This window comes from Nicotiana tomentosiformis, chromosome 2 (genome assembly GCF_000390325.3).
Source record: "Nicotiana tomentosiformis chromosome 2, ASM39032v3, whole genome shotgun sequence".
Lineage (NCBI taxonomy): Eukaryota > Viridiplantae > Streptophyta > Magnoliopsida > Solanales > Solanaceae > Nicotiana > Nicotiana tomentosiformis.
In genome coordinates this window covers 84365940-84382665 of record NC_090813.1, presented here as the reverse complement: position 1 = coordinate 84382665, position 16726 = coordinate 84365940, and the positions used below count along the sequence as shown (strand labels likewise).

Below are 16726 nucleotides of genomic sequence, written 5' to 3'. Positions count from 1 at the left end.
GATTGAAAGGTAAAAAAATCATTCAACTTTATTTGATCACTTGCATAGGTGCATTGTATGTATATTTCATGTTATTTACTACACAATTTGTATTAGATAGTTTACCAAAAATAAAAATTTCTTTACCCATATTTTACTTATTTAATTTTAACGGGACCTCTAAACTGTAACCTTATTCTATTTATACCTAAGTAATCACATAGGCATCCGAACTCGATTATTATTATCTGTTCTTATAAATTTTTAGATCAACTGTTATCTTATTTTACTGATAATTTTTTTTCTAATATGTACTACATGCACTTTTTATACGTGCCCTAGCTAAAACAATTAACTAATAATTGTTATGTCGTAATTGAACTATGTTTATTTTACATCCTACTATAGTTAACAATTTAAATAAGAAAACGACTTACATAAGTTAAAAAAATCTTGATTTTGTATCCCTAAATATTAGGAGTTCCTACATAATTCAAATTAGGAAAGAAAATTTTAGTTGATTTTAAAATCCTTAAAATTAAAAAAATTATTTAATTACGATTTTGTCCAACGTGAAACTTATTTTTAAAGGGTAAAAAATGCGAACAACATTTCGCTAAGGGGTTTCTTGCTTTTAATATAGTGTATAAATATTATATATTTTCTGGCTATTTTTAGTTTACGCACTGGGTGGGTGGCTATTTAGGTTAATTTTTCAAAAGTAGTTAAGGCTAAAGTAGTTCACAAATGAAATGATCAAATGATTCTGAATTTCTGATTTCCACTTTCGTCCACTCCAAGTAAGATGGACAATAAATTCTTATTTTGGGCCTCTCGTACTCAAGAAACTGGGCAAAAAATGTACAAAGCAAATTAAAGGGGGGAAAACGCAAATAGCCGCCCACTATTATTCTCAACTCTGCATAGCCCTAAAAATTAAACTACACATAACCCTATAATAGTGTAGCCAAATCAATTAGATATTCCAATAAAATCCCTGTATATCAAAAAATAAAATTCTTGTAACCAACCAAATTTCGAGAGCAGTTTTGAATTCAATCAATTATTCTACCCAATTCTTTCTAGCATGCCTTTTCCACCACTCCAAAAGCCTCTCACATAAAATAAATATTTCTAGCTTTTTCCTCATTGTCATTGAAGCTAGAACCCAAAACTTTTTGGTTCTTCAAAAATCACTTTGCCATTGGTGAAATGAATAGAACGACGTATACAAAAATATCAGGAAATTTAAAAAATCAAGAGAAACAATTGGATTTAGAGTCTCTCATACTTCAACATCTATCATAGTTTGAATCCATTATACAAATGCTTATACACATTATACACTTGGTATGCAGTGTATAATAGATGCATAATCTATGTATAATCAGTGTGTATAAATTATACACTGATTATACACTTATTATACCCAAATTATACACTTAATATGCACCAAAATAAAATAGACCCAAAGCCTCCACCTATACACGATTCTACTTCAAGCAAAAAATTTCATCCACTATATCAATCCATAAACAGTAATACATATTTTCAGTAATCACCACCGACAAGAAAGAACAGAATTCCAGATCCACCATCCAAAAATCAAGTTGACAGTAGAGATAAAGAAAGAGAAAAAGCAATTAGGTTTGAGGCTGAGAGAAAGAAGAGAAGGTATGGGTGGAGGGGATGAAGGACGAGAAAGAAGAAAGTGAAAGAAAAAATAAAAAAGAAAAGTCAACAGATTTTTTAAGAAAGAGCGAGACGATGCAAAGAGAGGATGATGGATGTGAGCGTTAGGGTTTTTCTTGGGAAAGTGGGAATAGGATAAAAAAAGTAAAGGAAGGATACTAATTGTTTAAACAGAGTAATAAAAGTAAAATGAGGTTATTTAAAGTTTATATCCTAAATGTGGTGCTAGTCCAGTTAATTGAAGCAATTAAACCTGGCAAAGTGCACTAGTATCCACTTTTAAGCATGCTATTTAAAATATATTTATAATTTACAATATATTTAAAGATTAGTCAATTCACCCAAACTTAAGGACTAAGCATCCTGAAGTTTTGTATCCTAAATTTTTGAGCTGCTAATTTAAAATTCAAGACTTAATGTCCTAAATTTTTGAGCTGATAATTTGAAATTCAGGACTAAGTGTCCTGAATTTCTGAACTGCTAATTGAAAATTCAGAAAATAAAATTCTAATTTTTGGATACGGTATTCGAACTGTAGGACACGATGTCCTGAAGTTTGAATCTTGAGGTTTAACCTTCAGGACGTCATGTCCTGAAGTTTGAGCGAATTGGTTAATCTTTGGACCAGTTTGACCGTAGATTTTGCCAAAATTTATTTGGTTTTTTTTTTGGCAAATACATGTTTGTTCATAAATTTTATCTATATTTTGGCAAATTTTCAAAACCCAAAATCCAAAATATTACTATTATATTTTTAAAAAAAAATTGCCCCAAACTTTTATATTTTATAAAAGAGCCCACCATTTATTATTTTGTAACAATGTTGTTTCGCCTTCTTGGTCATCTGATAGTGTATTATGTAGTTCATTACAAAAATGATAATTTTGTACCAAATTTATTTATGTTCAGGACTATGGTTTGCGATAATATAATGAATGTTATTGATGAAGTTATTGTTGGGTATTTGTGATAGTTTTTAGAACTTGTGGGTATAAGTTATGTTTCATGTTTTTTCAAAAAAAAAAAATGAAATATGTTTTGAAAACTGATGTCTAAACACATTTCATCTTCAAACCAAACTTCACCCAAATCAGATTTTTCAAAACAAATTTGGAAATGTATGGCCAAACACTAGCTTTAAGTACATTATAAACTGTGGATATATTTCAAACATCATGCTTAAAAGTGGCTACCTTGTATCATTTCCACAATTAAACATGGTCTACTCGTTTGACACGATCAAATCGAGTATACAATCAATGGAAGAACCATAAGCAGGTGAAATATTGTTTTTTCCAATTGATGGATCCTATTTCCCCAAAGTTGATCCTTGAACTTCCAGGAAAACTAGTCCATGTAAAGATTAACTTCTCCAAATTCTGTTGCCAAGATCTAGCAGTTTGATGTACTTTCTTTTTCACATACACATATGTACACGCAGAAAATATTACACATATCTGCTCACACTTGGCTGAATTTTGCAGCCAAATGATCTCGATGAAAAAAAAGCACATTGGAAGGCCATAAGCCAGAATGTGAAATATACAGGCATATGAAGTTAAGTGAAAACGCTCATTGGTCATTTAGACAATTGGAGCATTGTAAACCATCACACATCTATTGACAATTAGAGTTGTATAAATGATAACAAGTTTATATTTTTCAGTTTGATACAAGTTACAATACATCAAGAATCTATAAGGATATTCTGGTTGTTGTTCACTTCATCTTAGAAATTTGTCTTTTAAATACAAGTTATAATATGATACAGTACACCCTGATCAAGAATGTTCAGGAATTTGTCTAGCAAATTTGCTTTCCGTCTACTGTGCAGCTCGTATCCACTATATAATCCATCATAAGCTTTTTATTAGAATCATCCACCATCTGCAAAATCCGAAGATATAGTAGATACAACTAAGACACAGAACAGAAGTGGCAGAGGAGTTCATTGACGAGGTAAAGCAATAAACTTTGGGCTTTAACTTTTAAATACTAATAATAGTGTGAAATCTTTTTTTACACCATCAGGTGACCTTAAAGGTATAATCAATGTAATTAGCAACTTGAAAAATACATTGATCATTAAAAAGAAATCATATGCACGTCAGTGAATATTAGATAAATCCATAATCTTTTACCTTTGATGCTAAGCGCTTCAAGTTATCCCATTCAAAATCTTCCTTACAGTATGCTGATCGAACCTTTATTAAGATATATCTAATTCAGTTTGATGTCATAAATTGATATGACGAACAAACTAGGGAGGAAAAAAGAGGCTAGAGAGAGTAAGCCAACCTCTAAGATGCGCAAAGCTGGAAGAAGGAGCCACAAAGTTCCCACAGATTCCAGTGAAACATTTAAACAAAAGAAAGGTTAGGACTTTGACACATTGTATATAACTTGGTAAGAGAAATTACTCAGTTGATAAAGTCTGGTATTCTTTAATTGCAGAAACAGATTTTTATGTCTTGGGGATATTTGACAGGAAAACAAGAATCCTAGTAAACAGACATCTTGGAGAAGAATTTTGGCTTAAATAGTTACAAATAAATTTGGAAATTGTTGATGTACCTAGATTTTTATGTCTTGGGGATTCCCTCATCAAATCTGCGCAAAACTTATCACCATCACTCAATGGATTTCTATCGAGAAACTCCCTCAGCTCCTCATATGCCTCAGGATTGTAGCTCTGCCATGTGAAATTTTGGTTAATGACTAGTTTTAAGGGGATTTAACTTATAGGCAGTATAATTTTTTTTAAAACTAGTGCATTTTAATCTGTTTTAATAGGAAATCTCTCTTATTAAACTAGTGAATAATGTTATCTTTTAGGTGATCTGGTAGTGTAAAAATTTATTTTGTATTGTGGACGCATAGAAGTTAAACTCTAAAAAGAAAAACCTATGCTTCATATTTGTTCTAGTATATCCTTTTATCTATATGTAGAAATACCGAGACATGCTTATGAGATGAATTGTTCTTCAACTATTTGCTAAGTAGGAGATAATGAACCTGAAGCTGTGCAGCAACAATTTTAACAGCAATATAGTTGAAAAAGTCGTGTAGATGTTTGGCTGCAGTGGATTCTGGTGATGTCCCAAATCCTGCATAAGTCAACATAAATCTTATCAGATTTGTGAAGGTAGAAGGTAGCTAGCAGTAAATCAAGGTGTAAACAAGCAAATCGGGACACTACAGTTATTAAACAAATGCGCTTAAATCCGATAATTGCAACACAAGAAAAGGCAACTATATATATACTGATTACACACCAGGGACGTACATCTTGTGACACTGGAGACGGTTAGGTTGGGAAGTTCTCTGCATCCATGGCCATGGCTTGAATGGGTAAGCTCTGGTTTCTGTTTGAAGTCTTGAGGGAAATAAGGATAGCTGCGAAAATATGGTTGCTGTAGAGTACTCCATTGACACCAGTAGTTGTGCTAGATTGTTTGTTTGCTAAGCGAAGAGTATTAAAGCGTTGGGTAAGTTAATTTTCAAATGGCAGTGGTCCTAACGAATAAAATCTTAGGAAAACGAAAATAAAGAAAGAAATATCTCTGGTCCATTGCATAAATATCTCGAGACTCTGCAAAAGGAAAACAGCTAGTACTATAGTTTTTGTATTTTACTCTTGCGAAGATGAAATATGGATCCCACTCTATCCAATGCACATAAGCCGCATTGCCACGTTGATAAACTAGAACCAAGTGAGAACTGAGAAGAGGTCTTATGACTTTAAGTCAACGTTATCAACTAGAGATTTGTCTCTCTATAATCAACATCGATTTTTTGGCATGTTTGTTCAAGGGAACAAATAATACTTCTCCGGATCATGTGTTTATACCAATCCTATAAGTATATGATATATATCTTTACAAATATAATTATAACTAAATATAGTTAATTGATATTTACATCTTAATTTATCACTTAATCATGATAAAATAATATGATTTGATTTAAATACAACAATATAAGTAAGTTTTTACCGAACTACATGTTTGGACGGCAATTCAATTGAATTCCCTTAGATACAATGAAAGTTTCTAATATGGTGATTAATGTAGCTCGAAAGTTATCTTAAGTAGTAGGTTTGATTCTCAGTTCAAACACTTTATTTGACCTTGTTAAAATTTCTCTATTAGAATTCTTTATTCACCAATGGTCCGTCAGAAAAGGAAAACCGGATCCCCCGAGGAAAAAAAACATTTACACCACCTGATATATCATAAAGCTAATAAATGTTGACATTAAAAACCAACATTGATATTCAATAGAAAAATTTACAGCCTTTGTTTACATGGACTGCACGCTAGAAGAACGCCAGTATTTGTACAATTGTACTAACTTAATGATTTTTAGTTTGAACAGAGCTAGTATTACTTTGGTATGCATGGTTGTACCCCAATGAAACAAGTAGATAAATAAATGAAGTGACTTTACAATGTCTGAACTTACATTCTCTTATAATCTATATGATTTATATTTTCTAAGAAACCGTCACAATAATTTGTGCGAAAGGGAACTTGAACTTTAGACCATGCTTTTAACAAAGTCGCAAAGAGTGGCACTACCATAAGGTGTCGTGATCAATGATACAATTTCCGAAGGTATGCCCTTCTCTCGTTGGTGTACATAAGCAAAAACAGAAAAGAAGAACATTAACTTTTTTAGTAAAGTTTAAGTTATGAGCACCGACACTTTATAATGTTTTTACGCCAATAGGTTAAAGTTATTTGCACTAGCATCTAACTATTCCTAACAAACGTGATCTGATAACCCAAAAAATAAAGTGGATAATATGCTATTTTAAATTAAATTACATTGATAGGAGTAATGTAAAATTATTCTTAACACCTTAGTATGATGACCCGCCATATTATCATGCTATATAGGTACCATTTGATATATATTAATATTATGTGGAAGCTTACATAGGAGGAAAGCTAGTATTTGTGAAAAGATTCTAGAGAAGTATGGACATTTCCTTTGAAAGACCCTAGATGTTTATGGATTTGCTAGAAAATTATTTGGAATCTTCTAGGCTTGTAGAGAATTTTAGAGAAAGCCTTTATCTTGTAAATATTAAGGACTTGTGTAACAATTAATATTTACACTCTAGCCCCTAGGAGACTAGTATATTAAGGGGGCCATTCATTTGTAATTCATCAAGAAAACAATTCAAGTTCTCTCTAATACAAAGCTTCCTTTAACAATTATGTTGTGTTCTTTCTACCATTCTCTTAGCGATCTTGAGTGTAGTAAGGTTGACTTGGCATAGCAAAAACGTGAACAAATTGTGCAAGATCGTGAGCGAGTTGTCAAGCGCCACACGTGTACTTAGTTAACGACTAAGGACATGACAACGTGGTATCAGAGCAAAGGTTGCAACTAAGGGAATGGCGAACGACGGAGAAATTAACGATGCCAACACCCAAGCCAACGTCATCCAAGATGTTGCTGGCAAGAGTGGCCGTAACAAAAAGAGGAATGACACCAACAAGAGCCGGGAGGTGCCACCCGAGGTTGTGTCAAATGAAGGGCTTACATCCCAAGAACCATTTGCCACTGAGGCGAGCGAGGATGAAGTGGAGGTCCTGCCCAAGGACGTCTCGCTCGGTAAAAAGTTAGTGATGAAGATGAACGCGGGGATGGATGACGTGGAGATCTTTGGCCAACACTTGGGGAAAGTGGAAGGCACCCTTAGCGTTCTTGAGGGGCACATTCTTGAAGAGATTGAGAGTATCTGAAATGACCTAGAGGAACGTACACAGACCGAGATGGAACTAAGGCAAACCATCACTGCCTTTGCAGACTCATAGAGGCTTTGATTACTATCGATGCTATGAAGGCAAAGATAGAGTCACTCGAGGAGCATGTTAGTGCTAGCGTGATCGAGGCAGCCAGCAATATTGTGGTGACGAGGGAGGCCAAGACCGATGCTCCCAAACCCCTGGTGTTCAAAGGTGTTCGTGATGCATAAGAAGTGAAAAAGTTCCTTTAGCACTTGGAAAACTACTTCACGCACGGCAAAGTGAGGGACGACGAGGCCATGATCAACATTGCAGTGTTGTACCTCTCAAAGACTGTCATGCTTTGGTGGAGAAGGAATATGGCCGATGTGGATAAAAGTCTATTTACTATTAGCACGTAGGACCAGTTCAAAGCCGTGTTCAAGTGACAGTTTTTTCCAAACAATGTCCTGTACGAGGCAAGGCGTAATCTTAGGGAGTTGAAGCAAACAGGGAGCATACGTGTCTATGTCAAGGAGTTCACTACCCTTATGCTTCAAATACCCAACCTGACCAATGATGACTTGTTGTTCCACTTCATGGACGGGTTGAAAAATTGGGCTAAGCAGGAGTTGCAATGTCGGCAAGTCGCAGATATAGACCAAGCCATAGTGGAGGCCGAATCATTTTGAAGGATTTCAGGCATGACAAGCACGACAAAGGCAAATGCAAAGAATCAAAGTTTAACAATGTCAAAGGTGGGGGAGACCGTGGCAAAGGCAAGGAGATACAACAACAATACTACAAGACTCAAAATTCCAAAAAGTTGTGTGGCCGTGAGGGCTACGCCGAGAAGAAGGCACAGGCCGAGAAGAAGGGATGTTACATATGCGGAGGGCCGCACAGCTTCAAGAATTGTCCCGACCTAAAGAGCCTCAGTGCCATGGTCTGTGAACAGAAGGAGCAGCCGCAAGGAGAGAATTCGGGAACCGCACAGTTGGGTATGATCGGATTATGCGGTGCTGTCACGAAGCAATCTATCCAACCTACCGAGAATGGAAATCAGTACGTGGATCTCACCATCAACAACAACCATCCTCGTGCAATGGTGGATACTGGAGCAACTCATAATTTCGTGACTGAGGTTGCCGCAAAGAGACTAGAATTGAAGCTTGCTCCAACCAACTCTCGCGTTAAGACTGTGAATGCCGAGGACAGAATGCTCATGGGGTAGCTAATGGAGTTGGTGTCAAATTGGAAACTTAGAAAGGTATGACAAACTTTACTGTAATCGCTATGGATATCTTTGACATAGCTGCTGGCAAGAGTGGCCGTAACAAAAAGAGGAATAACACCAACAAGAGCCGGGAGGTGCCACCCGAGGTTGTGTCAAATGAAGGGCTTACATCCCAAGAACCATTTGCCACTGAGGCGAGCGAGGATGAAGTGGAGGTCCTGCCCAAGGACGTCTCGCTCGGTAAAAATTTAGTGATGAAGATGAACGCGGGGATGGATGACATGGAGATCTTTGGCCAACACTTGGGGAAAGTGGAAGGCACCCTTAGCGTTCTTGAGGGGCACATTCTTGAAGAGATTGAGAGTATCTGAAATGACCTAGAGGAACGTACACAGACCGAGATGGAACTAAGGCAAACCACCACTGCCTTTGCAGACTCATAGAGGCTTTGATTACTATCGATGCTATGAAGGCAAAGATAGAGTCACTCAAGGATCATGTTAGTGCTAGCGTGATCGAGGCAGCCAACAATGTTGTGGTGACGAGGGAGGCCAAGACCGAGGCTCCCAAACCCCTGGTGTTCAAAGGTGTTCGTGATGCATAAGAAGTGAAAAACTTCCTTTAGCACTTGGAAAAGTACTTCAGGCACAGCAAAGTGAGGGACGACGAAGCCATGATCAACATTGCAGTGTTGTACCTCTCAGAGACTGCCATGCTTTGGTGGAGAAGGAATATGGCCGATGTGGATAAAAGTCTATGTACTATTAGCACGTGGGACCAGTTCAAAGCCGTGTTCAAGCGACAGTTCTTTCCAAATAATGTCCTGTACGAGGCAAGGCGTAATCTTAGGGAGTTGAAGAAAATAGGGAGCATACGTGTCTATGTCAAGGAGTTCACTACCCTTATGCTTCAAATCCCCAACCTGACCAGTGATGACTTGTTGTTCCACTTCATGGACGGGTTGAAAAATTGGGCTAAGAAGGAGTTGCATTGCCGGCAAGTCGCAGATATAGACCAAGCCATAGTGGAGGCCGAATCATTGATGGATTTCAGGCATGACAAGCACGACAAAGGCAAATGCAAAGAATCAAAGTTTAACAATGTCAAAGGTGGGGGAGACCGTGGCAAAGGTAAGGATATACAACAACAATACTACAAGACTCAAAATTCCAAAAAGTCATGTGGCCGTGCGGGCTACGCCGAGAAGAAGGCACAGGCCGAGAAGAAGGGATGTTACATATACGGAGGGCCGCACAGCTTCAAGAATTGTCCCGACCTAAAGAGCCTCAGTGCCATGGTCCATGAACAGAAGGAGCAGCCGCAAGGAGAGAGTTCGGGAACCGCACAGTTGGGTATGATCGGATTATGCGGTGCTGTCACGAAGCAATCTATCCAACATACCGAGAATGGAAATCAATACGTGGATCTCACCATCAACAACAACCATGCTCGTGCAATGGTGGATACTGGAGCAACTCATAATTTCGTGACTGAGGTTGCCGCAAAGAGACTAGAATTGAAGCTTGCTCCAACCAACTCTCGCGTTAAGACTGTGAATGCCGAGGAGAGAATGCTCGTGGGGTAGCTAATGGAGTTGGTGTCAAATTGGAAACTTGGAAAGGTATGACAAACTTTACTGTAATCGCTATGGATATCTTTGACATCATATTGGGGAAAGAGTTCTTTAGACATTGTCGTACTTTGATCGACCCCTACCTCCAACATCTCTTGGTTATGGAGCGAGAAGGAGCTTGCATGGTACCTACAGTGACTATGCCACACGGACAGATCCAAGCACAACTCTCAGCTATGTAGGTTGTCAAGGGGATCAATAAGGGGGAACCGACGTTCGTGGCAACCATCACAAGTCTGGAGAAAGACAAGAATTTTCAAGAGACACTGCTGCCTTACATAGAGAAGTTGCTTGAGGAAAACAAATATGTCATGCCAGGGGAGTTGCATAAACACTTGCCGCCTAGGCGAGAGGTGGATCACAAGATTGAGTTGGAGCCAAGGGCTAAGTCACCAGCATTTGCCCCATATCGTATGGCACCGCCCGAGCTAGAGGAGCTCAGGAAACAATTGAAAGAGTTGCTAGATGCTGGTCATATTCGCCCATCAAAGGCACCTTTTAGCGCACCAGTATTGTTCCAGAAGAAGGAGGATGGATCGCTGCACTTGTGCATAGACTACCGAGCACTTAATAAGGTCACAATGAAGAATAAGTTCCTGATCCCGCTCATTGCTGACTTGTTCGATAGACTTGGGCAAGCCAAGTACTTTACCAAGGTGGATCTTCGCAGGGCTATTACCAGGTTTGCATTGTAGAAGAGGATGAGTCAAAGACAACATGTGTGACGAGATATAGAGCCTTTTAGTGGTTAGTGATGCCCTTCGGCTTAACCAATGCACTGGCCACATTTTGTACCCTTATGAATAAGATTTTTCATCCCTACCTTGATCAGTTCATGGTAGTCTACATAGACGACATATTCATCTACATCAACACCTTGGAGGAGCACATGGATCACTTAAGGAAGGTTTTCCAAGTCTTACAGGAGAATGAACTATACATTAAGAGGGAGAAATGTGAGTTTGCACAATCAAAGGTGCACTTTTTAGGCCATGTAATTAGCAATGGCGAGCTACGCATGGACGAGGCTAAGGTACGTGCTATCCATGAGTGGGAGGCACCCATAAAGGTAATTGAGTTTAGATCCTTCCTTGGCCTTGTTAACTACTATCGTCGGTTCATGAGTGGCTACTCAACAAAAGCCGAACCATTGACTGAGTTGCTAAAGAAGAGCAAACCATGGGTTTGGACGGAGCATTGTCAAAAAGCGTTTGAAGGCCTTAAGGAAGCTGTAACAGAGGAACTAGTCTTGGCGCTGCCTGACTTTGCCAAGACATTTGAGGTGCACACAAATGCCTCAGACTTTGCCATTGGGGGTGTCCTGATGAAGGATAAGCATCCCATAGCGTTTAAGAGCCGTAAGTTAAATGAGACAGAGCGGCGTTACACGATGCAAGAGAAGGAAATGACTGGCATTGTGCATTGCCTTTGTACATGGAGACATTATTTGCTCGGGTCGAGGTTCGTGGTCAAGACCGACAATATAACTACTAGCTACTTTCAGACGCAGAAGAAGCTCACACAAAACAGGCTAGGTTGTTATACCCATGTTTTCGTACGTGGAAGTACGCCAGAAATAAATTGATGAAAGCTCGAAAATGAGATGTTACATATCGTATTTTCAGACATTAAAGTTTCGTCGTAAGTTTATCGACACAAGCTCGGGAATGAGATTATTTTGAGGTTACAAATATTATGCTATTTCAAATAAGTGATGAGTAAATTCGTGAAGGTGAGAGGGTAAGCAAATCGAAGAAAATAAATTTCGTCGAAGTTTGATATATTGGGATAAAATACGGTACGAGCTAAAATACTCGGTATTTATGGACTAGTGCCATACAAGGTATCACATGACCATGATAGTAAGGTGTATAAAGGGTGTTAAAAGTAAGTAATATTTTAAGTAATTATGTGGATAATTGGTTAATTATTGAGTAATGGGACATTACCTAGTTAATTAAGAAGTTGAGGGATAATTAATTGAAATCTTTTGGATAAGCCTTGAATCCCAACGTGGCAACAATACATAGTCAAGCAAGTGACTCTTTATTCACAAAGCAAGTGGAAAAGTTAGATTAATTTTTGTAGCCAAGTCTTGCTAAGTGGGTTCCACACTCAATTATTAAAAAGAAACCTCTCTAATTCATTAGTAAATCTCTATAAAGCTAAGAGAAACATTCAGCAAACTCACTCACAAAAGATGAGATGTTAGCAACGTGACTTCTTACCTATTTTCTGCAAATTCCCACAAAAATGTGAATTATTGCAATCCAAAGGGATCCAACAAGAATTATTAGCAACGTAAAATTTTGCAGTTCTAAAGGAGTACGGTGCAACCTTTTCCAAGAATATCATACTGATTTTTCCCTACTCCAGGTATGTTAAGGCTATCCCTTCTTTCCTTTTGGCATGATCCGTACGAAACAAACGAAACGAACAAATACACAACTTTCATAAATGACTCTATTGATAAAAATACTAGGGATGTCTATATTCTTGATTCTCCATGTGAATTATTATTATATCCTCTGTTCATGGGTCTCGGAAAAATACGTATGTGATAAAATCTATCCGACATGCATATTATTTTTATGACTTTCTGAAAAATCTTATTAACGTATTTCTTATGCATTTCATGCATTTATACATATACATTGACCCATGACCAGATGTCATTATATATACGGCGTTATATACGCACCACCACCTGATCAGCTGGTATACGTTGATAATTTGCCTATAGTGGCTGAAATGATATGATGGGATGCCCTCAGAGGCTTGATGATGTTATGAACGCATATACCTATGCATGGTATGACATTTATACGCATATGCATGACATTATAAAAAATAAAATGATTCACAGAGCTATGCAAACGTACATGCGAGTCTTTTACTCCATGTTTCTCTCATGTCTATTATTTACTGTTTTTCATTCCTTACATATTCGGTACATTATTTGTACTGACGTCCCTTTTGCCTGGGGACGCTGCGTTTCATGCCTGCAGGTCTCGATAGACAAGTCGAGAGTCCTCCAAGTAGGCGATCAACTCAGCAAAATATATTGGTGCACTCCATTCGCTCCGGAGTTTCTTGATTGGTCAGTATGATTTAGATGTGTATGGTTTGGTATGGCGGGCCTCTGTCCTGACCTTTGTGGCAGTTATATATTTTTAGAGGCTTGTAGATAGATGTCATGTATATTAAGAATTGTACGGCCTTGTCGGCCTATGTTTTGAGTTTATTAATGATCATGTTGACCTATTAGGTCCGTATGTCACGTGTATATGATGATGTATAAGAAAGATACGTTACGTTGGTACTCGGTTAAGTAAGGCACCGGGTGCTTATCGCGGCTCATCGGTTTGGGTCGTGACAAAAGTGGTATCAGAGCAGTTCTATCCTAGAGAGTCTAGAAGCCATGTCTAGTAGAGTCTTGTTTATGGGTGTGTTGTGCACCGCACTTATAAGCAAGAGGCTACAGGGCATTTAGGACTGTTACTCTTTCTTCTTACTCTAGATCGTGTGGTAGAGCTCAGTTGCAGGAACTCAATTTCCTAAACTCTATCTTATTCATAATACGATGATGCCTACATCCAGAAAGACGATTGGTAAGGGATATAGTTGTGAAAGAGTTGAGTCAGAGGAACTCGATTTTTGCATCATGCTTTTGATGGATAAAGATGGGGTATTCAGCAGATCATGTGTATACTAAGATATGTAAGCTTCTTGATAAGGATCCCTAAGGCAAGAATGCCTATCCACTCTTATGATAAAAAGCAATGAAAGAATCAGAAGGTATAAGTTTCAAGAAGTAAAAGAAGCAAGATGAAAAAGGGTACGTGGAATCCACTTAATAAAGATTATCATTATTTACCATTCAGGAAGGGAGATATAAATATTTTGAGTTACTTTCAACAGTGACAAATGTATGTACAATCGGCCACACCGATCTCAGTTATGCCCTATGGGAGCTAACAGACATAGTTTAAGAGAAGGACGAGTTATCAGGATCCGGCTGGGGATAGAGTAACCCAAAACAGTGGATGGATTGGTGGAGTTAGTTGACGTTTTCGAAGGATATAGCAAACGTGGTAATGGATCTCCTTGTAAGACACCTCGATGGTGCACCCTAAAATAGTATAGCTAGATATGAGTACTACAAAGATAAGCACTGGAATCCTAGAAGGGATAAATATTATCTTAGTGTGACTCCCGTCCCTAGCAGAGAGAGAATGTCAGGCAACCCGAAGGGCCGGTGGATGGAGCAAGGGGAGTTAAAAGCAAAAGAATGTCTTGTTGGAGTTTTCAGAATAATGTGATAGACATAAATATTAGTGAGGGAATAAGAAGAGAATTAATGAAGCATTATGAGTAAGATATGATACATGCATGACAACGGTAGAGTATTACAGAATCTATAGTCAAGTGAAGGAAAAAACGAGAGGTGACAGGTTTTGAGACAACAAAAGAGTATAGGCCATAAAGTCATATCCTCACTTAGAGAAATAAGTTCGTGACTCCAACGCAACTACCGGAAGGAAAAGTTAGACTCCGGAGTAATAGAAATCAGTATGGGCTGGTGAACAAGATAAACTAAACGTGAATTAGGGACTCAGTGATTGGATAATACTCGGCATCATGAGAGTTTCATATTTTGTTCCGGCGATAATAGAATGGATAACAGAAGAATATTCATGAGAAATTCAGAGAATAGTCATTCAGGAAGATGCTTCCCTAACGCAAGCAATGTGAGCAAAGTTAAGCTTAAGGGACTATGTGTGCCAGTTACACTAAGTGCCACTCTCGCGAGTAAGGAATTTCGTTATCCTTGGTACAGAAGGATTACTGCAAGGCGAGTAAGGGTCATCGATAATGCGAGAAGACGCCAATGATGAAGAGGTAAAACATCTATAGGTAGATTGTTGTAGTGCAAAATATTAGTACTTCCCTAAAGGGGGAATATGGAGTGATGTGGCATTAAGTCAGAATTAAGTGATTCCAGTAATTATGGAATGGTAAAGGAAGAATGCGATAAAAATGAGAAAGGGATGAGATTGCACTTATTCAAAGCCTACAGATAGGCTACGATTCCAGAACATTATGCAAACACGATGTCAAGGAGAGGAAGTGAGGGTTCCTGCTCGAGATGTTATTGATAAATAAGGAGCCAATACGAGACATAAGTTAAGACAAAGGAAATAACCCAAGAAAGATTACGCGGAATATTGATATGAGAGTGGGCCAATGAATAGTTAGTAGTTGATTCAAGAAGAGCCTAGTTATGGCTAGACAAGAGGATACAGACAAATCAATAGATCGTGCAAGATAAACAAAGTGAACCCCAACATGGGGAATTCAATCTCACATATATGATATCGCGACCTTGAGAAATATTCAGATAAGAGTTGGGGTAATTAAAGATACCGTATGAGTGTTATGAAAATAAAAGAGAGTCCCACTGGAAAAACAATCAAAACTTCAGTTCAGAAGATACCGTACGAGCACATGAGCGTGGAGGAAAGTAACTAAGGATAATTATATGTGATTACGAACATCAAATAATCTATCGGGTATACGATGTAATAAGCTCGCAGCTTTACAAGAGTCAGAGGGTCTTCCCTAAGTACTACAACGAAAGACTAGTTGAGGAAATAAGAGAGAAGGCTTCAACCTAAGCACAAGTGACCTAAATAGTAAATGGTCTTGTAACAACAATCTCACTACAAAATTATATGCACTCCAAAAGAAAGTGGCACCTACCATGGCTAATGAGCGGGGAGTAAAACCAAAAGTAATATTCGAGACCATATGAGTTGCACAAAAATTTCGGCATTCGTGAGAACTCAGTTAAGCTAAGTATGCACGCAACAAGGGGGAAAAAGACCAGGAAAAGAAATTGCTTACGTTGAAGAAAGCTGAAATGGAACGAAAGGAATTATTCGATTAATGATCAGCCGTAGAAGACTTCGGTATAAGTTAAAAGAAGGAATTGGGTCCAGGTCATAGACAAAGGATTAAATTATTAGAAGATTGTATCATGGTTTTCCATAGCGTCCATGAAAGGCCAAAGTAATAACTAAATGTCATGAGCCGCATATCGGAAAATAGCTTAAGACTACATAAAGGATGATCAGAAGGAAGAGGAAACTAAAGAGTTACATCAACTAAGTAAATCAAGAATTTGATTATTGGACCCAGAAAATTATAGAAATCATGATTGAGAACATTACAGGATCACTCTTAATATCAGAGGTACCAAAGGGATAGTACAACAACCATATTCTATAATGGCTCTACGATAAAGTCAGTTAGAAAAATACCAGCCTCATAAGAATTCAGTATGGAGCTCCCACCGGATTGTATAGGCACCAGAGGTGCAAGTATTATAATAGAGCTTCAAATTATGGATGTGAATTATATCTATGTGGAAGGGAGGTCATGAAA

At 37.9% G+C, this 16726-nt stretch overlaps 3 protein-coding genes across 4 annotated transcripts; 2 read left to right on the top strand and 1 right to left on the bottom strand.

Annotated features, from left to right (window-relative positions):
* Positions 1-3289: 3289 nt before the first annotated feature.
* On the bottom strand, positions 3290-5226 carry LOC104106768 (chaperonin-like RBCX protein 1, chloroplastic). 2 transcript variants are annotated; one of them, XM_009615388.4, is made up of 6 exons: positions 4947-5220; positions 4687-4778; positions 4246-4363; positions 3970-3986; positions 3813-3875; positions 3290-3558 (listed from the first exon to the last, which is right to left on the bottom strand). In XM_009615388.4, exons 1-6 carry the CDS (start codon positions 5098-5100, stop codon positions 3475-3477), a joined length of 528 nt encoding a protein of 175 aa, XP_009613683.1. In that variant the 5' UTR covers positions 5101-5220; the 3' UTR covers positions 3290-3474. The 2 variants fall into 2 exon arrangements, with proteins under 2 accessions (XP_009613683.1, XP_009613684.1); XM_009615389.4 differs by lacking the exon at positions 3813-3875 and having other exon boundaries at positions 4947-5226.
* A 4093-nt stretch (positions 5227-9319) lies between these two features.
* Positions 9320-10231, top strand: LOC138905181 (uncharacterized). Its single transcript, XM_070193687.1, has one exon. It carries the CDS (start codon positions 9320-9322, stop codon positions 10229-10231), a length of 912 nt encoding a protein of 303 aa, XP_070049788.1.
* Positions 10232-11114: 883 nt separating this feature from the next.
* On the top strand, positions 11115-11864 carry LOC117279301 (uncharacterized mitochondrial protein AtMg00860-like). Its single transcript, XM_033658789.2, has one exon. The coding sequence runs from the start codon at positions 11115-11117 to the stop codon at positions 11862-11864; it is 750 nt and encodes a 249-aa protein (XP_033514680.2).
* Positions 11865-16726: the final 4862 nt, after the last annotated feature.